The sequence below is a fragment of the Macrobrachium nipponense genome, chromosome 38 (assembly GCF_015104395.2).
Source record: "Macrobrachium nipponense isolate FS-2020 chromosome 38, ASM1510439v2, whole genome shotgun sequence".
Taxonomy (NCBI): Eukaryota; Metazoa; Arthropoda; class Malacostraca; order Decapoda; family Palaemonidae; genus Macrobrachium; species Macrobrachium nipponense.
The window spans coordinates 39,851,894-39,878,361 of record NC_061098.1 but is presented as its reverse complement, the minus strand read 5'-3'; the positions used below and the strand labels follow the sequence as shown (position 1 = coordinate 39,878,361).

General features: G+C 37.3%; 1 protein-coding gene across 1 annotated transcript in view; it reads right to left on the bottom strand.

The window, feature by feature from the left end:
* Positions 1-13,079: 13,079 nt before the first annotated feature.
* Positions 13,080-26,468, bottom strand: part of LOC135209797 (putative neural-cadherin 2) — a 331,667-nt gene continuing 318,278 nt past the window's right edge. The window contains 3 exon segments of the mRNA XM_064242574.1: positions 13,080-13,325; positions 22,355-22,587; positions 23,849-24,038. Of these exon segments, the coding sequence (XP_064098644.1) occupies positions 13,216-13,325; positions 22,355-22,587; positions 23,849-24,038 (533 nt within the window). The 3' untranslated portion in view covers positions 13,080-13,215.

Here is a 26,468-nt window from a genome sequence, read left to right as displayed (position 1 = left end):
AGTTTGAATAAATCCTGCGTGTTCCAATAATGAAATATGCGGTATCAGGTTATCAATCGCTTATCTTCACAGGTTATATTGCTTGCTGCTCACATGGCTGATGTACTTTGTATGTACTGAAATCATCCAAAATTAAAACCTGACATTAAATACTTGTGTGAACTAATCGTTTAAGTTCACAAAATTTAACTGCATGTATATATCATATTTCTGTCGAATTCTACCGTTAAGTGTTGAAATTTTGCTTTCAAGCCGAAATGTTCGTGAATTAGCTCCCTGTCTGTTATATTGTAGTTGGGCAATTATTGCTCCCATTTCAAATTTTTAGGTGGACCCTTTCACATTGCGGGTAATACTATTACGTGCTTGGCATGTTTCAATTTTAATTTCCTAATGTACAGCCACACAGCACTTGACACAGTTGAATTACTCAAGTCAAAATTGTGATAAGGTCTGAAGAGGTTACGTTGATTTTAGGGACTTGGTTTCTTATTTGTTTATAGTTAAAAATTCCGTTTATCTTAATTATAATTATATTATGACTATAATTTTATATAATTATATAATTATAATTTTATATAATTCTAATTTTATATAATTATATAATCATAATTATATAGTTATGATTTTATATAATTATGTAATTATAATTATATAATTTATAATATTTTTTTTGGTGTATCACAGTCATCATTTACGACAAGATGTGTGTGTGTGTGTTCTTTTATTTTATTTTATAGAATGGGGTTCCAGGTTGCATCCTGCCTCCTGAGGAGTGCATAGCATTTTTTTTTTTTAGCAAGTGTCCTAGAGCTACTTTTGCATCTAGCTTTTGCAGATTCCTTTTCAGTAATCTTGGGATCGTGCCTAGTGTTCCTCTGATCGTGTCCAATTTCCACTGGCATATCCCATATCCTTATTTATATTTAAAGGTCTTGATACTTAAACATTTTTTCTTTCTTTCTCTTTAACTCTGGTGTCCCATGGTATTGCGACATCAATGAGCGATACTTTCTTCTTGATTTTGTGAATCAAGGCCACGTCTGGTCTACTGGCACGTATCACCCTATCTGTTTTGATACCATAGTCCCATAAGATCTTTGCCTGATCGTTTTCTATCACTCCTTCAGGTTGGTTCTCGTACCACTTATTACTGCAAGGTAACTGGTGTTTCTTGCACAGGCTTCAGTGAAGGGATTTTGCCACTGAATCATGCCTCTTTTTGTACTGGTTCTGTGCAAGTGCCGGGCATTCGCTTGCTATGTGTTTTATGGTCTCGTTTTTCATATAGCACTTCCTGCATATGGGTGAGATGTTATTTCCACCTATCGTTCTTTGAACATATCTGGTTCATAGAGCCTGATCTTATGCCGCTGTTATCATTCCTTCAGTTTCCTTCTTGAAGTCTCCCTCTGTAACCATTGCTATGTTTCATCACTGGCCAGTTCTTTAGTCTGTCTCGTCTATTGTCCGTGCATTGTTTTGTTGTGCCATTCCTCTGTTCTGTTATTATTGTTATTACTATAGTTGGGGAATGTTATTTGTCTATGGCTATGACTATTGAATGATTAGCCTTAAGATATACATGGTGAATTTTTACGGTAAAATTCGGCAACAATCAGTTTACGCGTAAAAGGGGCGTCTTGTGGACTAGTACCATAGTATACCATCTTCGCCTTGGGGATGGACATAAAAACATAAATAAAAGGCTGTTAACATCATAAATAAAAACAAAAGGCGTAAACATCATAAAACAAAAGTTTTAATATCATGGAAACAAACTAAAGGCATGAACATGAACAAAAACATAAGCAATAGTAGGGTCGCCTACTGGAGAGAACCAGACCACGGTAGTAGTCTTCAGTTTTACTGTATTTACCTTGACACCAGTTGGTGTTGACATCCGGTTCTGCAGCTGTGACACACAAGCAGAAACAGGTAAACCGGTAATAAGTTTCATTATGCTTTTAATAAAAATATAAATTATACAGTAAAGAAAAAGACAAAAATAAACCTACCGTTATCAAGAAAATTGAAATTAAGAAAAAGCCCTAAATATATAAACCCCCCGATATCGAGAACTGGTTTCAAAGCAAAATGATCCTATTTAGGTCTTGTGGCCTGTCTATACTAGCGGACGTGCCCGTCGGGCACTTCAGCTGTTTACAATTTCTCTCACTTCTGAAGCAGTGTTACCAGACAATTTCATCGTTCTGGCTCCATACTCAGTCAGTCAGTACAGTGAAACGGGTTATGGGAACAGTGTTTGCCTGCCGAACAGTGCCCGCTGGTGACAGGGCCTTATTCATTTGTTCTATAACTGTTATTCTTTTGTGACCGATGTCCAAATTCTGGTGGGAATTTTTTTTTTTAATATCTGCACACCCTTAGGCGAGACCTCTTGGTCAGAATGAATATTATATCTTATCCTGAGCATTTATTCCCCCATAAGTATAAGTATTGTATATTTCGTCCACTATGTCTAACTGTTGAGTTTTCACTGGCTTATGTAATAGGATAATTCACAATTTACTCTCATTCATTTGAAATACTTGAACACTCGACAACATTAGGAATACAACCGACCCTATCTAGGGCAGGACCGAAGGGGGGTTAGTGCCGACAGTGCACCTCGCGCAGTGCACTGTAGACATTACTTGAGCTACTTTACAGCGTTCCTTCGGCCCCTATCTGCAACCCCTTTCATCCCTTTTACTGTACCTCTGTTATATTCTTTGTTGCGTCAGATTTTCCTCCTGTTACACCTCTCGAACCTTTCTACTATTTTCTTTACAGCACTTAATGTCCTCGTAGGCACCAGAGCTTGGTCTTTGGCCTACATTCTATCTACCATTCCCTTTAAGGGCAGAGATGATGTTCACCCAGACTTGTCGAGTCTTGGATAACAGGTGGTTGATCATCTGTTCTCTAGTTAATGTGAATCAGATTATCTTCAACTTTGAGAGCTGAGGCTTCTTACCTCCAGTCTCTGGCTTTATAGCTCATTTTGGTGACTGTCGTCGATTTAAGTTATTACTGTAATAAATATTATGTGATTTAAGTAGCTCTTGTAATGTGTAATTCACATACCTCTTCAAATAGATATGTAGTTCTCGTAGCCGAAATAATATAATGTAATTTGCGTTACTTTTAAACTATGTAATTCGTGACTTTTAAGATGTAATTCACGTAGCTCTTAAATATGTAATTCACGTGGTTCTTAACATAAATATTATATAATTCACGTGGCTCTTAACATAAAGATCATGTAATTCACGTTGCTCTTAATATAAATGCTATGTAATTCACGTGGCTGTTAAAATGTGTAATTCACGTAGTTCTTAAAATAAAAAATATAATGTAATTCACGTACTCGTGAAATAAATTTGTAATTCATGTAGCTCTTAAATATAATGTAGTTCAATGTTGAGCTTATCCCAGTGATTCGTTCTCAACTTTCTACTGTTCCAGCAGTGCATAACAGTGATGTGGCCTTTTAGAGTTGAGCTTTGCAGTGTTTTTCGCGCCAAAACAGTGTTGTAAAATAGGCAAATTAATATACGCCTAGGAAACAAGAGGCTTGGCTGGTTAACGAATATGCCCTGAGGCGATTTGCCTCTGGGGTTTATGGGCTCGTGGTATCCCTCTCCCCCTCCCTTCTTTCCCTGGCTAAACACAACAGTTAGTTAGCCGTTAGTAAAACTTTGTACAGGCCTTATGCAGCCAAGGAAATGGTTGGTGATGTGTTATTCAGGGATATGAAATTAGGAATGAGGGACGTAACAGGTGTTCAGTATTTGAAATTTGAGTGAAACGGATCGCGACAGATATAGCATTTACAGATGTTGTGAAGGATGTCGAAGATAAGGTTATCGAGATGAATGGAAGTTGTCAATTCAAGTTCGTAAGTGTCATTTGTATCGATAAGAACGTAACTTTCGAGGTGGACGATCAAGTGAATAATAGATATATTGAATAGTTAATTAGGGGGAGATCGAACACTTAAAGCATAACAAATATGCAGTTGGACCTTTTGAAGATAAATTAGCGCACAATGAACCCAAAAGTAGCTCTGATGATGAGACAAGTCAATTCCTATGAGTCAACGTTTTCAATAAGAAGAATGATGAAGAGCTTCCTTCCTATATTTGGAGCCTCCACCTACCTAAATTTAGCAACTGGTTGTGTTAATGGTCTCTGTGTGGATCATAAGCAAATTGAATTGGTTGATTTTGTATATATTTAGGATTTGGATGTAACAGTTGTGCAAGAACATAGAGGCACAGCTACCCTTTTCAATAAACTGTTTGGAAAAAGAGTGTATATATATTGGACACCAATTCCATACAAAGGAATATATTTAGTTTTATGAAAAGCTATACACATAAAAAAAAAAAACGACTTTATGGAAACACCGAGATATTCATTTACTAAATTTGAAATGTGGAAAGTAATGTTCTCATTTGGTTAGTGATCAAGTCCACAGAAGGTCGGACAAAAGCTCAAAAGCTTTGTAAAAATTCCAATAAATAATTTTCGTCTCGGTGAACAGGAGTATTACTGTGGAGCCATCTATTGATAGGTGTATGGGATATAATTATATATATATTATATATATATATATATATATATATATCTATATATATATATATATATATATATATATATATATATATATATATATATATATATAATATATATATATATATATATATATATATTTCCATTGTGATTTTTTTGCTATTTAATATTTCCTTTCCTTTAGTATTTATTTTTATAAGCATGAATATTGCTACAAAGTAATAGTTATTGATGATAATGGTTCTTGCATATCTAAACATTGATATTTATTTCCATCTTTAAGCTAGCATTTAATTCGTATATATTATTCACCTTAATATATAGTCTTAACCGTTGCACAAATTTTATATATTTGATTCTATATTTGATAAAAAAATATTCAAATCGTAACTATAAATATTTGTATCGATGTAATTTATACATTTTTATATTAAAATTCTTTCTTGCAACACAAGTGTGCAAAGAATAGTTATCTGTGTTTTTGTTAATAAGAATTTAATCAGTATTCATATTTTTAATATTTATTTACTGACATTCTTAATTGTATTACACATAATCGTATTGATATATCCATATTCAAACATGATCTATTTGTTCTAAGGGATCCACAACTATAAAAATGTTGAAAGTTCGTGTATAATTTATATAGACACGTTATAAAAGCTTTCGATCCCTTCTCTGGGTTCAACTTCATTTTGGACTGAAGATGAACCCAGAGAAATGTTCGAAAGCGTTTTCATAGTGTTTGTAAATTATACGCGAACTTTCAACATTATTATTGCGAACCCTTGCAACACTGTTTAAACTCTTGTGATAGAGAGTTTTTCCCAAAGGATCTATTTCCTAAATATTTTATATTTTCCTATTTTTATTTTCATAATTCCGTGGCTATTTTATATAATTGCATTAACATTCTCGTAATTCAGTTTGGGATTCCGTTCAGTTTTAATTCTTTCTTACTTTCCCCGTATTGTGTGTTGACATTCCCTATTTTCACTTCGGTGGATTTAACAGTTCGCAATATCAGCTTAGCTCTCGCCAAATTTCGAATACTGTAGCCGCGATTTGGAATCGTGAAACTTTCAGCTCTAAACATTTTCTGGACAACTCTGTTTAAAATGTTGACTGTTTGGACACTGCAGTATCGTGCGAAATGTTCAATAATCTCCCAGATAGAAATATCATATTTATTAGAGGAAAATGTCTTGTAGGAAAAGCGTCGAAACTTCTATCACTTGTTTATTAGTAATAGCGACTTTTATACGGTTGTCAATGCAAGGGTTGCATTATATTAGCATGCCATATGTTTATCAATAATAGCGGCTTTTAAAGGGTTGGCAGCACTAGGGTTGCATTACATCAGCATGTCATTTATAGTGCCTTTCAGAGTTGCTTCCTATAGCGGGGCTCCATTAAATCAGCAATAGCCACTTTCATGGTTGCCTATAGTAGTAGGGTTACATTTCATCCGCATGTCACTTTATTAGATATAGCGAGTTTTAGGGTCGCATCAAGTATTGACCACTTTCTCTTTTCAAGACCATAGCATTGAGATGGGGCGGAGGTAAGGGGTGTTTCTCTTCCCATAGGACTTGAGATGTCATAGGACAAAGAATGTACAGCGGTAAATACAGCTAGTGATGCTCGAGGTAAACTTGAGATTAATATTTAGTCGCATCATTTATGACAGTAAGTGTTTTAAAGCTTTAGTAGAATCAACGACTGTACAACATTTCTAAAATCAGCTGGCAATTTTGTTTACGTGCAATACCAGATAAAAGGACTTTTAACGGGAACTAAATTTACTCTGAATTTAACATTTTTCAATGAGTAAAGCGTCGTTAATTTATTCAGTGAGTAAAGCTTTAACATTTTTCAATGAGTAAAGCATCGTTAATTTATTCAGTGAGTAAAGCTTTAACATTTTTCATTGAGTAAAGCATCGTTAATTTATTCAGTGGGTAAAGCATCGTTAATTCGGATGTTTTTGAACAAAATGTTCATTTCAAAATATTCTTTGACCAATTCGTTTGATATGATATACTTTATACAGAATTATGGGTTTCAGATATTTAATATGTGGGCTGCAAATAAATTTCATTGATACATTTGTACTCATTTTAATTTCCCATTTTAAATAACACTGTATGGTAACAATCAACTCTGTTTCTGGAACTTTGCTACACTCTCGGTGAATTAAAATTAGGCTATTCAAAGCTGTAACTTTATTTTGGTGGCTTAATGAAACCAAGGTTTATTTGAACCTATTTAATATTTTCGTGATATAAAGGTATAAAACATCTAAATGTCATTCAATTTTGTGGAAAAAATCTCGTAGTACACAAATGATATAACTAGGCTTGGTAAAAATATCAAAATTGCAAACATTTTTTTGTGCTAAACTAAACTAATTATTTGTACATTTTTTATATATAAACTTTATATTAACCAATATTGCCAGTTCTTTTTGGTTGAATTTTATGCTAAAATAAATCGTCTGTTTACAACTAAAACGCTAAACTTTTCTTGCTTTAAACAAAAAATGATTAAACTAACAAGGTTGTGACTAACAGGCTGCAATGAGTTCATCTTGACTACAGACCAAGTGGGCACCTTTGGAGGAAGGAGGCCTCTTAGATATTCCTCTTTTCCTTCGGTGTGCCAGGAAAAGACCCTGCAGGCGCAGCTGGAGGAGACAAAGAAGAGTTTTGACAGTGCTCGGTATTCTGAAGCTCCCTCTTCCTTGATGACCCCATTGACACCGTGGATATGTCTTCAGGGTCGCTGAATTCCTTCGCTGAAGTTCGTTTTTTTTTAAGTCTGGCGAGAAGAATGGAGGATTTTGGAGGCTCTGGAAGGTTCTTCAAAAGGTCCATTACTTCAACAAATTCGGCAGCTGTAACTCTGCCTGGTTCATCGCGTTCTAATTCGGTTCTTAAACCTGGAATTAGTGAATAAAGACTACTTTAGTTGAGAGGCCAGCGATGTTAAAGATATCCGACACAAAAGGGCAAGTCTTTCTAACAGTTGTTCGTTTACATAAATATACTAACAAAGCATATTTACAAAAACTTGTATCCAGAGAAGTTATTCTAAAATACTACGAGAGAATGAGATTGGGAAAGCATTTTGTGATTGCTCTCTGGTATTAACTAGGAATGTATAGTTGCAGTAACAAATAAGTTACATAAAACTAATTTATAAAACTTATTCAAGAAGACTGCATAATTAACTATATCATTGGGCTTATGAATTTAAACATTCACTATGATGTAGAACTATATAGTCTAGGAATTATTTATGATGCAGATTTAGTGTGAATGAGGGTAAATATCTTTTATTTCTTTACATTATTCAGAAATTAATCTAATTATTTCTAATTTTCCATGGGTACAAAAACCAGAATTCTTTGTTTATCAGAACTTTTTTTAGTATGCCTCAGCACAATATGACAAAAGGCTTTGGTGTGTAATACCTAGGAACATTCATTTTAATTTGTTAATTGTTCTACAGGAATGCGACAATGCAAGCTATCATCTGATGCACAGGAGCTTTAACTCCTCAGGTGGGAGGCTGTCTGAAATGACTAGCAGCTTGCATCGGAAAGCTGCTAAGTCTGGCCATGACGTTTTATGGCTTCTCTCATTATAGGTCCACTGCTACTGCTTCCCAACTTTGAAAGGTGAATATAGAAATTGCATCTCAATGGCAGTAGTTTAAGACTGGGTGCTCGTATGCAATGTACCTGCATCTGCAACATATACAGCATGAACTCGGCATGAACTCATTAACAGAGAGAGGGATAAGGATAAATAACCAAACTTTTCCATATTGAGTACCCAGGAGAGACTTTTCTACCCAAAAGGAGTTTGAAAGGCGATGCAACATAATAAGCAACCAGGAGGAAGGTGTCCAGGAGATTGCAAACTTCCTCATCTTCCTTCAACTTGACAAGCTCCTTTTAGGAAGAGATAAAAATACTTCTACTACTAAGCCAGGTAGGTCATCAGACTGAGAGGCATGTATCTCTCTGCCCTAGCAAGCGTTTATTCCATTGAATGAACAGGTACGATAATGCTGGTCTTTAAAATGACCTTTGGTATACGTAGTTCCGCATTGTCAAATAGTGATTTTCTGATTACTGCTTTTCTTAGTTGAGGCACCAAGAGGGATTCCCTCCTACAGCCAGCATAACTTCATCAGTCATACAATAATCAGGTAGTATACAAATCAACCTCCATCTACATCCTTGATGTTTTTATCCAGCAGGTCCCATGGAGGACTTTTCTTAAAATATGTGATGGCAGAATCTCAGATAATCCTCAGCTAATGTGTACCAACCAAAAAGTGGGCTAACTCTATACACTGTGAAATTGGTGTTGAAGAAGCAGATTTTTTACAGTTGCAACTTGTTCCATGAACCAGCCAATTTCATAATTCATCTTTGGGATAAATTCCATATTTATTCTGAGCCAGTGAATAAATTGCTCAATTAGCCACATAATTTCAGAGGATTGTCCAAGAAGTGTTGGCAGAGACATCTAGCTCCAACCAGAGACCTTGGATCAATAGAGCTTGAAAACTGGTAGATTTCAGTTTTGCCAATAGTATGTGAGGTCCAAAGCTCTAGGACCCTCAGGCCATCCTAGCTCCAAAAGAAATCTATTTAATGCACTGAAACTCTCAGGAAACACTGATCCAGTGCTCCCAATTCAAGCAATCTTTTATGCATTTTTCATAAGATACCTTACATCCTTGTCAGAACTGTAATTACTAATGTAAGTAAAACCTTGCAAGCTAACCTAATGAATTCGAAACCTCTTCCTAATTTATATATAGTATTGTTAACTATTCTTCAGGTGTGAGGAAACACATCTGACTGAGACATCCCTCTGTTTTCCTCTAATTCTATTTTAACGCTCACAAGAGGTCTTAACCTGTCAGAGATTGTCAATACCTCAGAATACTTTGAACTGCTGCCGCCATTGCCAACACCAGCTCATCCAGCAACAGAGCTGCAGCAGCTGAAAATATTCGGGAAAAGGATGTGAAAACTGTCAGGAAAAGGACTTGAATAGTGTTGCTTAGTGGGAAGCAGTATAACTGGACATTCCTCACACCAGTTATACCTGTACTTCTAGGAGCAGATGACATCCTGGTAGATGCAGTGAAACAGCAGCTGATCACATGACCGACCCCTGTAACCCCACTGACACTGACTCCAGTACCACAGAGAAGTTGCCTTCAACAGGAGTTCCCTGAGGTATTTAAGGACATCCTGCAGAACGACCTGACCAAACCCACAAAGCACCACGTCCACCATATAGTAACTGAAAGTCCCCCAGTTCATCTCATTTTAGATGGGCATCTCCCCTACACATCGTACCAAAACCTAATGGCACATATTGACTCTGCTGTGACTACCGCAGACACAACATCAAGACAGTACCTGACAGGTACCCACTGCCAAACATTGCTGACATAACAAACCAGATGGGGGAGCATTGGAATATTTACTTAGATCAAACTGCTGAAGAGATATTTCCAAGTCCCAGTGGCAAAGGAGGGCATAGAAAAAAATGGCCATTATCACCCCCTTCGGCACTTACACCTTCAACTACAGTTGTTTCAACCTTTGGAACTGTTGATGAGACCTTCCAACATTTGATGGACAAAATCCTGGACAACCTACCCTTCTGCATCATTTAAATCAATGACAGTCATATTCAGCCCGACTTCAATGTTTGATGGAGAAAATCCTGGGCAACCTGCCCTTCTGCATCATTTACGTCAAATTCAGCTCAACATCAAACAACACAGGAGATATATGTCAGGCAGGTCTTGTAAATACTCAAAGAAAATGGACTTATAGTCCGAAAGGAGAACTGTGAATGGGCATTACCAAGAGTGGAATTCCAGGGACACCAAGCAAACCATGAAGGCATCAAGCCCCTCCCGACAAAGATCCTAACACTAGCTGACTTCCCAAAGCCAACAACGATCAAAGCAGTCCAAAAATGATTTCCTATTACCACCATTTCACTCCCAACCTTGCTGAAATAATGGCCCCAATATAAGATTGCTTAAAAGGAAAACCAAAAAAAATTTTGTTTTTTAACAAAATACAGCCCTCATCCTACCCAAAAAAGCAATCATCTCTGCTGCCACACAAATATTTTCTTTACTCCATAGGTCCCTCATCAGCACTGTACTCGAACAAGACACATCTGTTGACATTCTTCAGCAAGAAGTTATTGCAAGCAGAACTGAAGTACTCCACGTTCGACCACGTTACTGGCAGTCCACAGAGCCATTTGCCACTTCTGGCACATGGTAGAAGGATGATAGTTATGGTGCAGATGGACCACCAACCGCTGGTACATGCCTTCACCGAAAGTGAAGATGGGTGGTCAGCCCGACAGCAGCTCTACCTATCATTGGTAGCAGAACATTCTTGCACCATCAGATACTTAAAATGCTCTTCCAATAACGTGGTGGATGCCCTTTCCTGAAACTCCATGAACACTGTCCAGATCAGGATGTATCTCGAAGTAGCAGCAGCTCAGAAGGATGACATGGACCTACAGCAACTTTCGCGGGCAAACCCTGCCCTTACATGGAGTGACCTGTCCACCAGTGATGGAGACAAGACCATTGCCTGCGGGATGAGTACAAGATCTCACAGGTCCACTGCCCAAACATTGTCAGAGAGGTACTTCTGGTAGAGGGTGAAAGCAGACATCAAAAAGTGGCCAAGAGAATGCCGCCCATGTCATAAAAAATAACAGAGACTGGGATAGAAGAATTCCAGGCAACACAGCAATGACTAGCCCACTTCCATGTAGACATCTTGGAACTCTTGCCCCCCTCCAAGGAGTATAGGTACTTCTTCATGATCATTGTCAGGAACCAGATGACCAGAAGCAATACCAGTAAGACATTAGATGTCAGGTTGTCAACAATATACAACCCAGAAGTGAACAGCATGTTGGAGCTGCTGCACCACTCCCTCAAATCAGCACTCCCCATCAGATATCAAGGCGGGAGCTGGAGAAAGGATTTACCATGGGTCTTGCTGGGATTAAGCACAGCCCCACATCCAATTCAATGCACTGCTGGCAGAAGCACTCTACAGCCAAGCGTTGACAATACCAACAGACTTTTTTCAAGACATCACATAGCCCACAACTCTTCCAGACATTCGTAGAGCACTGGAAAACATCATACCAGCAAAGACAACATACAACATAGCAAGAAAAGAATATATTCAAAAGAATACATTCATAAGAACAGACACAAACAAGCCCCTCTCTCTCCAGCCTACTCAGGACCACATCGCTTACTGCAATGCAAAGAGAAAACATAACAGCTGAGGGTGAGTGGGAGAATCGCCTGGATCTCCAGCGACAGATCAACACCATCTTCCAAAACACAATTATACACGCATTAAAATCTCAGGTGCCAACAGTTTTTTTGCATGACATTTGTTGAGCGCAGAATGATATTGCGTTTGAACAAGGGTATGAGATAGGTATGTGTTTGAACAAGGGTAAGAGATAGGTACCCTTATCACAAAAGAATTTCTAGAAAAACAAATGCCAAAACTCCTACTATATGTACTGTATGTGTCCATGTATTATTTGTTAAAATGTAGCATTGTTATAAATGACAAGTCAAATCTCATATTTACCAGATATAGTAGAAGAAAGAGATCCTGAAGAAGATCCATCGCCTTCATATGCATAATTTCTTAAGTCTTCCCTTGGTAAGTGGTGAGGATACTGATGGTCAGGGGGTCCCACCAATGCAATAGCTTGACTGCGACTGGCTCCAGCGGAAGTGATGACAGTAGTGCTGACTCCATTGCTGGTCACAGCATTACTACCTCCTTCCAAAAGTAACTTAAGTTTAGATTTAACTTTTGTCATAGTCTTACCCAAGCTGGAAAATTTTATCCAGTGAGTAGTACATATGCAAAATGGATCTGGTACAATGAAGATTCAAAATTAATATTGCAATAAGAATGTCAGTTTGCTCATTTAGTTTAATTAATAGTAATAATTATGTTATACTTAATAGAAGCTCTGACTGACAAAATTTTCCTCTTGTGCAACCATATAGTATCTAAAATTATTCCTCTTAAGCAACTATGTAACCTAGTATCTTAAATTTTCCTCGTGCGCAACGGTGTAGTATCTTAACTTTTTTGTTTTATCCTAAGTTACTTTATATCAAACACCAACTTTGAAGATTCCTTCATTGTTGTTTTACAATGTGATTTTCTTTGGAAAATCACATTAGAACCAAAATAAATATCATGTTCGTTCATTCAGAATAACTACAGAAATGAGAGAGGAGAGAGAGAGAGAGAGAGAGAGAGAGAGAGAGAGAGAGAGAACGTCCAGGTTAATAACCAACCTTTGGTCTCCTTGGCAGGTTCGGCCCGAGAGAGTTTGAGCAGCTCGAGGAAGGTAGTTTGGGACTCGTCCTCTGGTCCTTTTCTTTTGGGGGTCATCGTCATCGCTTTGGATCTTCCTGCCGATTCCTTCCACCCGCTCCTCAGCCCCAGGAACGCTCCCCGCTTCTTCTCCGAGTCTCCAGCCATCACCGATCCTTTGCATCCTACTTTCACGGCTAGAATGGCGTCCTTCGATTCGCCGCTGTTTCTTCTGTCTCCTGGCGACCCAAAGCTCTGGCTGACCGCAGTCGGTGATGTCGTAAGGAGATACACACTCCCATGAGGACTGTTGGGGACAGGGTAGAAACATGTCTCGTAACTTGTTCGGGATGTCAGACAAAACAATAAGAGCTGGTCAGTGTTGTTTCCATCACGAAAGCACCATCAACGAGAGAGAGAGAGAGAGAGAGAGAGAGAGAGAGAGAGAGAGAGAGGCAAAATATAATCGAATGTTCTTTTGTATGCGTAATAACCTGTATAGTTTCTTGCGAAAAGATTCTTTAAGGTTTCATAAGAAACACTGGCACTATTTACTACAGTTTAAGTAATAAAATGAATAAGCTATATTTTATTTTTTTTAAATTGCCCTATACTGTTTAAACATGCACATTATTTTTCTACATTTTCATTCCATAGGGCTTTCTTATCGATTCTCTCGCCCGCCCCCCCAAAAGGACAAACATTATCAACAACAGCAAAGTAGTTTGTAGGCTTACTCCCCGAGTAAGCGAAAACACCAGGCTTATACTGCATTGTGAGTGCCAAAGACTGCAAAATATTTTGCCTTTCTTTTCTAGAGTCAATTGAATGTACAGGGTGTCCATAACGTCCCAGTACCATTACAAGTTTTTATAATGCAGTTTTTGTAGAGTGTTCTACATTTCTTCAAGTTTACAATCAGAGCACTTCATGCAATACATTCCAAATGTGCACCTCCAGTTGCTCTCACAATGTCGAGACGTTGATATTATGCTGCAGCGCATATGGAGGGAGATGGATTATTATTATTAAAGAAAGGAGTTTTACCAGTCCAATGAGTCAAACTTGACTCTCACAGGGCTGGCCCGAAAAAGATCGGGATATAAATAATTCAAAAAAAAAAAAAATAAAAAAAATAAATAAATAAATAAATAAATAAATAAATAAATAAATAAATAAATAATATATATACATATATATCTATTTATCTTCAAATATAGTACTAAATCTAAGTGAATAAATGAATGAATAAATAAATATATATATATGAAATCTAAGCGATAAAAAGAATTAACTATATATTAATCTACGTAATTTAAAAAGAATTAGTAATAAATAAAAATCTTAGGTAAAAACTAAATTCTATCAATTAAACGTGTATTCCTAAGAAAAGTTAAAATTCTAAAAACAGAAAAACTACTAGATTCAGTTAAAATGTCAGAAAACGTTTTCCGGCCAAAACATATCTCTCTTTCTCGCTTAAAAACCCGACAAACAGAAAATATATGTTTAATAGATAAAAAAAGTATCACACTCACTGCACATGGAATAGTGCCGTGAGGTGTACACATTAAAAATCCATTGGTCAATCTCGTATGGCCAATTCTTATCGAGTCAATATTACCTCAGTTTTTTTGTCGTATTGATTAGATGACTCCCATGGAGAACAGTTGACTTTAATTGTCCTTAATTTATTATTCTGAGATACGTTGCTCCACAATCTTTGCCACTTTTCCATTGTAAATGTTTTTAATAAAGTTATGTAATCTCAAACGGGGAGATTAATATTCCGTTGAGGCAGGTTGACGGCGTTGTTTAGCAGCAGTATCCGCTCTTTCATTTCCAACAACTCCTACATGAGCTGGGACCCAACATAATTCAATATCTACCCCTTCAAGATAAAAATTGTTTAAAAGTTCTTTAATCTTTAATACCAACAGGTTCTTATGTGAATAGCTTTTGAGGGCTTCTATGGCACTTCGTGAATCCGAGTAGATGATAAATTTTAAATTTAGTCTTTCTTCATGTGCTTTAACAATATTGATGGCTAGTAAAATGGCATATAGCTCGGAGGTGAATACTGAAGACTTTTGGCAATGATAACTGGCTCATTTTCTTCAAAGACACTGCAGCGCTTCCTACACCCACTGAAGATTTAGAGCCATCAGTGTATATGGCGTAGTGAGGACCTTTCCTTTGAATATGCTCTATGGCAATTTGTTGATGGTGACTCGGGGTATAGCTAAATTTCTTTGATAAATGAAAAAGATGAGAGCATATTCTTGTTTTTTTCATGATCCAAGGTGGGGGGAAAAGAGATGGTAGAATGATGTTCATTTTGATATTTGTTTGACTGCAACAGCCTATTTGCTCCTAATGGGGAAATGATGGCACATGATTATTTATAAAAATATCACTCTGAAAAAAGAACTTTTTTGTAGGAGAACTTGTAGACAGAATATTCAATGCACTCCGCATTGTTACAAAATCCCCATGCAACGACAAAGGGGGTTCTCCAATTTCAACATAAAACCGAGAGATTTGGGGATGATCTAAACGCTCCACTACAAATTCTCAGGCCTCGAGTATGTATTGGATCTAAAGACTTCAAAGTTGCTTCAGATCCTGATCCATATATTGGGCTTCCATAATCTATTCTTGATAAGACCAATGCCTTATATATCATCAGTAAAGTTGATCTCCTTGCACCCCATATTGTATGAGATAATTTCATCATTAAGTTAAGAGCACTATTACATTTAGATTTGATGTAAGATACATGTGCTTTCCAATTCAAATGAGTATCAAAGACCAGTCCCAAAAATTTTACTTTATCTTGGAAATGGATTTGTACATTGCCCAAAGTAAGATTTATATCTTGATTCTGTTTCCATCTACTATTCCTATAAAACATTATTGCTTGAGTTTTTTCTGCTGAAAGTCTGAAACCAACAGACGCAGTCCAAGCTTGTATTTTTCGAATGGCATTATTTAGAATTCTTTGCAAATGACGAAGATTGTTGGATGAATAGTAAATTGCAAAGTCGTCCACATAAAGACTACTTTGCACTCCCTGTGCATTTGATCTACTATATCGTTAATTGCCAACGCAAAAAGCGTTCCACTTAAAAACACTGCCTTGGGGTACACCACAGTCAAGCTTAAAAAGATTCAGAGTAAATATTATCAATACGAGTTTGAAATGTTCTTCCATCTATAAAATTTCTGATAAAAATAGGAAGATGTCCTCGGAAACCGTTATGATGCAAGGATTTTAGTATCGAGTTACCTCCATGTTCGTATCATATGCCTTCTGAATGTCAAAAAATAGGGCTATTGTGATCTGTTTTCGTTCAAAACCTCTACGTACATAATTTTCCAGGTGAGAAAGAGAGTCCAAGGTGGATCGCTCCGATTGTGAGCCAAATTGAGAATTTGATAAAACATTATTACGACGCAAGCACCAATTCAATCTATAATTAACCATCTTTTCCAGTAATTTACACAACTGGTTAGTGAAATTGGTCTGTAATTATCTGGATTACTAGGATCTTTTCCTGCCTTAGCTATTGGTATTACTATTGCATGTTTCCATGCCTTTGGAAATAGATGTTTGGTCCAAAGATGATTATAGAAATCCAATAGATAGGCCTTGGCTAAAGGGGCTAGATTTCTCATCATATCGAAATTTACATTATCTTTTCCAGGGGCTGTTGAGCTACAGTTTGATAATGCAAATTCCAACTCTTCAGTAAATCTTTTATTGTAGTAAATATCTTCTACAGTATCAAAATTCAATGGTATTGCTTCTTCTCTTCTTTTAAGGGCTCGAAAGTGGGCATCTAAATTATCAATACTGCTTATGTTTTTCAATATTACGACCGATAATATTAGAGATTGTCTGAGTATCATGTATTAATGAGCCATTATGCATTAATGCGTGTCTTGCTGGTCTGCTGTAAGAACCGTTAATCTTCCTAAATTTCTGCCACACCTTCTGCATAGAAGTATTATCTGATATGCTTGACACGTATTTTGCCATGAAATTATCTTGCCTTTAATTACTTCCTTCCTAAATTTAGCAGAAATCTTATTGAAATATGGTTTCAATATACTAATTTCTATGGCTATGTCAACTAATTTGTTTATTGTATTCCCTAACATTAGGGGACCTGTACTCAAATGTTTGAATCTTTTATTTAGGGTTTCTAATTTTCTTCCAATTGCATGCTTTTCGTTATCAGTTGGGTTAATGTGTCTGACCACCATGGGACCGAATGTTTCAACTGTCGATTGCCAGTCAGAGGCATCGATTTATCAGCCGCTTGTGTGATAAAATTCACAAAGTCGTCGTTTGTTTTATCATGGTCCTGGGAATAATCAAAGGCAGGCACTTGCCTAGTGTAAAACTTGAACTTATCCCAGTCAGCTTTATTTGTATTATACCGTTGGATCGGAGAAGTTGGTGTATGTCCAATAATATGGTAATCAAAATAGGAAAATGGTCACTGTTAAACAGGTCATCTAGGACATTCCATTCAAACCTATCAACAATACTATTGGAACAGAGTGTTAAATCAATTGACGAATAGGTGCCATGAGTTTTTGAGTAGTAAGTGCTACTCTCTGCCTCATTCAATATACAGAGGTTGTGATCATTCATCATCTGTTCGACTTTGAACCATCTGTGTCAACATCAACACAATTGGTATCCCAGATGGGATTGTGGGAGTTAAAGTCTCCTAATAATAGGAAATTCTCTTGCCTTTTTGGGGAATACTTTAGGTAGATTTTGCAAATTATAGTTACAAGAGGGTTGATTGTACATATTATAAATATTAAAGGAGTTATTATCTAAATGTAATCTAACTCCAGATAATTGAAATTCTGAGGTTCTAAAGGATATAGCATCGTAAGTTACTCTGTTATGAATATAGATTGCAGTTCCTAATGTATTAGCAGAAGGAACTGAATGAGATGCTAAATTGTAATTTCCTATTGATTGAACGGTATCATTTGTATGCTGTAAGCATATTGCAATTGGATTATAATATTTTAATAGTCTTTGAATTTCCCTTGATGTAAACGGGTTTTAAGACCATTAACATTCCATTGGATTACGTATGAATTGTACATTATGGTAGTGGAGGTGGAATATCACTAGGTAGAGTATTGTTTCTGCTTATTTTGCCGGGAATGGGTTTCTGTTTAACTGCAGTAGCAGTAGTTTTTTTTGAATTAGGTTTTGCTTCTTTAGCTATGGCTCCCTGTTGGTTACTTCGATTTCGATTAGTTTCCTGAATTTCTTTTGGATTGTGATTAAATTTTTCTAGAAATTTTTCAAGATGAAGGGTGCCTGTTGCACGCTTCTTTATTAGATGGTCAACACACATACAACCAGTGTTGTGGCTTTCTAATTACCATACTGGTTTTTATTTTTTTTGTTCTTAGTAAAATTGTCTATTAGATTATTCATATTATGTATACTTATATTTTTAAGGTCATTGAATTCGTCTAAAAAACAATCATTACAGCCACAGGACATTTTGTGGGTTGTTTTATGCCCTGTTGGTGTTTTATGGGATATCATTGATTTACTAGTTTGCCTAAAACTGGTGAGGGATTTATTTCTTCAAGGGGTACATTGTTAGTAAGGATTCCTTCCCGCTTCTTGAGAACCGTGTGCATTTGCGTGTACTTCGGTCCTTTATCACATGGGTGGTAATATGATTGTCTGAAACATTAAGTTCAGATTCAGAGGTTGGGAGTTGAAGCAATGTTACTATTTCTGCTTCAATTGGGTTTGGTACATGGGTAGAAGCCCTTTCAGGTATGTATACTTGAAGAGTATCTTCTGCTGGTTTTGTTAAGCATATCTCATTATTCGATTTTTTTGATTTGGGAGGAGTTGTACTTTCAAAGTACACGTTTTTTTTCTTTCTGACTTTGCTTTTGGGATTTCTAGTTCCACCATCTCCACTTCAGAAAGTTCTTCCGTCTCTTTGGTGCTGTCATCAGTGGCAAGTATGTTGAATCTGTTCTGTACAGAAATCTGCTCTTCTTTTTTAGTTTGATTTTGGGTAGTAGTGTCATTCTTTTTTCCAATTATTCTATTTATATGCTGGCGTTTTGGTAATGATTTGGGAATATCAGCGTCAATGCAAGAATTGGATTCTGATCGACTTGATGAAGAAGTAGAGTTATAAGGAATCCTTGATTCTGCACCAGACAAGAAATGAGAAACTTGTATATCATCAGTGAATGCTGATTTTTCTGGATGCTACTTTCGCAATAACCCAAGTCGAATTATTACCTAAAATATGTTTCTTGCAGCTTTATAGGTGATATGTTCATTATTAGCAGTATCTATTATAGTCTGTTCTAATTTATACAGAGGACATTGTCTTGAGTTCGGAGAGTGAGCTCCCTCACAATGATAACAAAATCTTTCGGATACACAATCTTTGGAGGTATCGTGGAATTCAGAAGCATTATGGAATTTGGAGCAAATGAAGCATCTTTTTTCATTGGTGCATTTCCCAATAACATGACCAAATCATAACACTTGTAACACTGCATAGGTCGTGGGTGGAATTTCTTGACAGCAATGCTCAAGTGTCCTGACTTTTATATAGTCTGGAAGATAGGGTGTGGTAATATCAACAAGATGGCATTGTTATCTCCTGGTAGCTTTTTAACTTTATAAACAGAAGAGGGGCATCTCTTCAGTATGTCTTCATCAGAAAACTCATATAAATCTCTACAATATATAAATCCTTTTGACTGGTTGAAGGTGCTGTGAGGATAAACTTTCCCAATGCTATCTGAATCAGGAAGGTTTAAAATTTCTCAATAATACTGCTTGGGATTCATTCCCAGCCTTAATTAATAGATTATATCCAAAACGCTTCAAATTTCCTTGAGGAATGGTACCAACTTTCTTCTCAAGGCATTCGTATCCCTTAATGATGTTGTTGCACCCTTCCTTGTACGAAGCAACATACCAAATTGGCTCAGGTAATACCCTTGGAGCAATTTTCTGGGCATCACACAAGTCAGAGTACTTTGGAATATAGTCAAATTCAGAATCCAAAACGTTTTGAATATTATGCAATTTTGCACAGCCAGAAAATCCGCAAATGTTGCCACTTTTGATATTGGAAAGGGCAACCATAGCTTTGGAATGATCCTGAAAAGTTATATATGCTTCAAAATCTTTTTTGTCTTTGAGAGTTTCAGCTTCATCCTTTCAATCTCTCCGAATGGTTTAAAATGAGTGAACAATTTTTCATAATTCATATCAAGTGCAATGCCCGTACAATACAAGACTCTACAATTTTCATTTGCACTGCCAGATTTTTTAATCCCCTGGCATCCTGGGGATGAAGGAATAAATGGTTCCAGTGTGTAAATACTGGAACTGGAGGAAAGGCCCTTTTTAGTTCCCTGGTCGTCAACCGAGTTGTCATTACTTGAAGTCGCTAAAGTCGTCAACAGTGCCGGTGGAGAGTCAGCAAATCCAGGGGAGGGGGGGTCATTAGCCGAATTATCCATAAGAAGGTTTTAGTTTGTTTGTTTAAATGTTTTGTGTTTGTTTGTTTGTTTTACCTGTTTGAGAATATTAAGAAAGTATCATACGTTGTAAAGGGCATTTACATTCTCCACTATCGGCACAGTGAGAGCATACTTCCCAGATGATCCGCTCCATACCCTACCCGTAGGATCGCATCAAAACAGATACAGAGGCACAGGTGTAAGCTAAACCCGCCTGTTGGGACTGAGACCATAAAATCATGGAATCATCCCCCTTGCGTCTGTAATGACGGTGACGGGCTTCCGGCCATAAGCCGAGAGTCCTATTCCCAAAGATTGGATCCCCCTGGATTCCGATGACCCAACCTCCGGAACAGTTCCGCCAAAATGGTCCAAACCATCTTCGGGACGGCTGACGTCATCCTATACTCTCACATATAGCTTTGAATGAAAATCCCTCCCAACCGTGATCCCTTCTCCCATTCATCAAACCTGCATAATGTAACGAATGTGGAAATATCCACCGCTATTACTAGTAAAAAAAAATTGAATAAAAGAAATATTACTAATAGGGTATGGACAGCAAGAAGAAAGTAGGATGCTAAAAATAGGAAGAGGTCGAAATAAAAAAAGGAATTAGTGAAAGACTAAAGAGAGAAATTTAGATTCGAGACTTGGGGAAAATTTCCCCAAGTTCGAGAGCCCTCTTGCCCGTTTCAAGGCTTCACCAAGGAAGAAACATTCCAAGGTGAAGCCAAGAAACTTCGTCAAGGCATTCTCTCATTAAGAGGGGAGGGAGATGGAATATCGTCTCAACATCGTGAGGGCAGCTGGAGGTGAACATGTGGAATGTGTTGCTTGAAGTGTGCTCTGAATCTAAACTTGAGGAAATGAACATATTACAAAAAAACTGCATTACGCTCTTATTGGTTTCTGAGCAATAAATACTTATAATGGTACTTTGACTTTATCTGTATCAAAATAAAATTTCAGTTAAATTACATTAAACAAATGCGTCCGAGATTATATTACAAAAATATATAGTATTACACTATATATATGATGTATGTACTATATATATGCGTGCGTAAAGCGCACATGGAAGCATCATTTACATCTGAACAGAGAGGGGTGGAACAAAGAAATGTCCTAAAGAATGCTGACGGAAAAGCAAAGATACAAAATTTTGATCACCCCAGAGAGAGAAGAGATATTTTCCCTCCTAGTCAAACCACAACAATAGCCAGAAAGAGCATCAGTTACAAGGCAATGATTGTTAGGAGCAGTATTCAAGATGACTTCACACAATTTGCCAAGCAGGGACTGGATCACAAAAAAAAAAAAGAAAAAAATATGACAAAATAAAAAACAAAACACAAGAACAGCCGGCAAAAAAAAAAAAAAAAAAGACTGGCTTAAACAATTGCTAAATTAGATCGAGACTTTACTTCAAAACACTGGTTATCCCGTAGACAGGATCAAAGAACGAGAGTTAGACGTCGGTTTGAAGAAAAATAAGATTCTCTACTGTGATCGTTGGCAAATTTAGGAAAAGTGAGAGGGATGAGAATAGGTAAAAAGATAAATAACTGACATAAGATATGGCTACGTGACGGAACTGACGGGGACATTTATTTCCTAACCGTTATTGGGGTCGTTCCATAACCACTGGTTCCATGCAACGTAAAAACTCATACAAACAAACAAATTAAGAAACCTTACCGCCACAGTCTAGGTATAACCTAGACCGAGGTGAAGGCTAGGAGGCCAAAAAGGGAGGAACATATCAGTGAAGTAACTCACTTAAAAAGAGAAGCGACAGCGTCACGGCCGCTATAGTTGCGGACTCGGTTAGTGGGATGCCTGTGTTGGAGGATTTGGTCCACTCGCAGTTGTCGCCGATGTGGTTCGGGCCACAAAGGCAAAGGTAGTCTGGCTTCAGGTCATAGCAGGTTCCTCCGTGCAGACACGGCTCCAGCACACACTCGTTGATGTCTTCGCATGCAGATCCCACCAGATGTCGCCCTGAACCGCAGCTGAAAAAATGTGGGAAAATGGAACAGAATAGAAAACATACATTGGGCAAAAGGCCAAGCACTGGGACCTAGGAGGTCGTTCAGTGCTTAAAGGGAAATGAGCAGTAAGAAGGTTTGAAGGAGGATAACTTCGCAGTTTTACAATGAACAGTTGTTAAAAGAAGGTGGGTAGTAACTTTTACGTTGCATAATGTTCTTTATCTGTCGCCCATGGGCTTCTTGTGTTTTTAATTTGAAAAACATTCTAAAACATATCTCAAACCAATATTCTAAGAAAGGGTTTCTCACGAAGTTCTACTTTTATAAAGAGGCACGCTTATGCTAACCTCTTAAGAATTTTGCATGTTTTGTTTTACTATAAGTGAAAAATTCGTGATCTACCTATTGATCTATTTAACTATGTATCTACCTATTAATATAGTTGTTTCCCCTAACAATGACTGATCTAGATAAAGAGACTCACTGACCATTGCCCCAAAACACTCCATTTGTAGTCCAGTCAAATTAGGAAAAGTACATGAAAGAAGGTTTTATCCAACCTCCAGCTTCCTCAAGGCATGTGCTAAAATCTAAGGTCAAATAGACAGCGTTGTTTCACCAATGAAAATGAAAATAAATTATCAGAAATAATTGTCCTATACTGTTTAACAGGCACATCATTATTTACATTTTCATTCTAATAAATAAATCATAAATATCCTATCCTAAAATTCCTGTATCTTGAACTCAACGCAAAACACCTTTTTCAGACCATTTTAGGCTCTTCCATAGACTTTTCCTACCCAACCCTCAACAACAACAAACAACAATGTAGTTTGTAGGTTTACTCCCCGAGTAAGCAAAAATCACGGATGAACCCAGCATAGAAATATCAACAACAGCAAATTTTTAAAGTAATTTGCCTTTTTCATAAAATATAAACCCTCATTCTTTACACATGATTTAAGCTCCAGTTTTGAAGCTAAATCCTATGTCAGGAACGAGGGTTTGTATTGTGTAGGGACAACAACTACCAATTTCATATATCTACACAGAAGGCTCCTAAAGCCCCATCCACACAGTCAAGCTTTGCTCGACGAACTAGGTTAGATGTGGTATCAGAACTTTTCCTGCTGTATCTGCACTTCTGACGTCACATCGACCCAGTTCATGTGCAAAACTTGCCTGTGTGGATGGGGCTTAAGTAGCAGCAAGACTAATCCACCGAAGACGCACTGCACCAAAAAGTATTTGACAGAGAAAGCAAGAATCATCAGCTAACCTGCAGGAAGGCTGCGTCCAGGAGGCGTGGCAAGCCAGAGGTGGATCACAGGTCGTGTTTGCACAGGAAGGGGGAGGGTTGCAGCCCTTGATGAACCCATCTAAGGTGGTCACTTGGCCCCAGGTACTGGCGTTGACTGCTGGAGGAAGTGGCAGCTGGTGATCTGACACTCTCAGGTCGTCTATGCATGCTGGGGACAAAATGATGAAAATTTGCTTATTTTGGAATGGAATGGCATATAGAATTTAGGCCAAAGGTTATCCACTGGGTCCTATAAGGTCATTCAGTGCTTAAAGCGATATTATGAGTAAAGATGTTTTAAAGCGGGGGTTCTTAATAGGGGTATCCATATCCCTCTGGGGTACGAGAACCACATGCTGGGGTTATGGGACCTGATCTCTAGATATTTGTGTAATTTGATTTTAATTAGCTATTGTATATATGGGTACATTTTGTAAATAAATAACTCTTATAGAAATATAAATGCTTTAGTTTTTCTTGTATGTTCTATTCCCAGCTATTCACACCTAAAGTATTGATTAAACTAAGTATATTAAGTGATACTGTCAACAAATAGGACTTAAGCAAAGGGGGATCATGGAACCATATTGGGCAAATCATTCATTGGGGGCCAGGAGTCATCCAAAGGTTAACAACCCCTGGTTCAAAGGATTAACAGAAGGAAAACCTCAAAGCAGATGCACTATGAAACAACTGTTAGGAGGGGGTTGAGGAAAGCAAGATGGAGGAAAGAAAGTATGAACGGAGATACAATACAAGGAATAAAAGAGGATGTAGCTGGGGGTCGAAGGGACACTCAAAGGAACCTTAAGTAATGCCTACAGCGCACTGCATTAGGTGAGGTGCACTGACTGTACTACCCATTATATAATACATTTCAGATTACTGTACTCTCAAGGAATCCGCTGACTTCGACATTATCATTAAAAAAAAAAAACTGAAAAATAAAGAAAATATGAGGACTGTGAAGAAAGATGATCCTAAAATATGCATTTTACATTTATGAACAGAAAAGGAATCCATTGATTGATATATCACTGTCAAAACAAAAAGAGTAACCTGAAAAAAAGGCAAATGCATACCTGGACATATGCATACAATTTTTGGTGCATCAATTGATGTGTGTGTTTGCTGAACACTGTAATATCAGGCAAGGAAAACAGGTTTTGTAAATCATTATGTACATACTGTTGGAAATATGATAATATTAAATTTTTACAAGGATTTATAACGAAATTAAACAGGGGGAACATACCAGCATCTTTGTCAAAAAACAAAATCTACAATACCACAAACTAAAAGCATTGTCAAATAAAAAGAAAGGGCAAAATTAAAAAGCTGAAACTAAAAATTCCGGAATCTAATTTTTCTAGTAAAGAAAAAAAAAAAAAACTCTAGTTATCCATCTGGGCCATCTATCATTTCCATTCGTATTCAATCAGTAACCCCATTTACTAAACCACATCTACATTACTACAGAATAAAAAAACATTTCAAAATGAGAGAGCAAGTGCTAAATCAAACTATAAAAAAATGCAGACGGACAGTATGGAGGAGTTATGGAGTTCTATTTGACAACGTCTGTGAGAGAGAGAGAGAGAGAGAGAGAGAGAGAGAGAGAGAGAGAGAGAGAGGGTGTAATTGCTGTATGGATAGTTAACGACTGTACTGGCTGTTAGTGAGTTCTGGCTGGGTTGTCTGCTGGTAGAGATCAGAGTTCTGAGTTGTTTTTGAGTCAGTCTTTAGTCAGAACTGGTGATGTTCAGTAGTGTCGGTAGCGGTCTGTGAAGGCATTGATAGACAGTTAAGTTGTGTGTCATTGATTTGTTGTTTAGTTGTTGTTAAGTTTGATATTGTTTGCTTCAGAGTTGTTGTGTCTGTGCTGTTGGATTTGTTGTGCTTACGAGTTCCTGAGTGTTGTATGTGATTGTTGTGGTTGAGGGTTGTTGTTGTTGGTGGGGGCTGTTGTGGTTTCTTGGTGTGGTTGTGAGTTGTTGAGGGTGGTTGTTGTTGCTGGGGGCTGTTGTGATTTCTCTTGTTGTTATGTGTGAGGTTGTGTTCCTTGGTTGGCTGTTGTGTTGTTAGGTTGTGGTTATGTTCTTTGGTTGGTTGCCGTGTTGTTGAGTTGTGGTTGTGTTCCTTGATTGTTGTTGTGTTGTTGTTGAGTTGTTGGGTTGTGATTCCTTGGTGTTGTTAGTGGGTGTGTGTGTTGCCTTTTTTGTGTTGTTGTTTTTGTTGTTGTGTTCCTTCTTTGTTGTTGTGTTGTTTTGGTTGTGGGTTGTGGTTGGTATCTCTTGTGACCTCGACCAGTGGAGACATCACAGCAGAGCCCGGAGTATCTAGAGTGTTGGTAAGTACGTATGTTTTGTGTTGTTTTTTATTTTGTTTTGTTTTTTGTAGGTATAGTTCAATTGTCCTGCTGTATTCTGAAGTGTAAAGTAGAAAGTGTGATTGGGGTGAGTTGGGCAGCTGGACTGATTAGGTATATGTGGGCGAGGGGGGGGGGGGGGGGGCGATTCTGCAGCTTGTTTTTTGAGCTTGTGATTCCGCCACAACAGACAAAGCCCCTCAATGGTTATCTTTGACAGAAAAGTAAAAC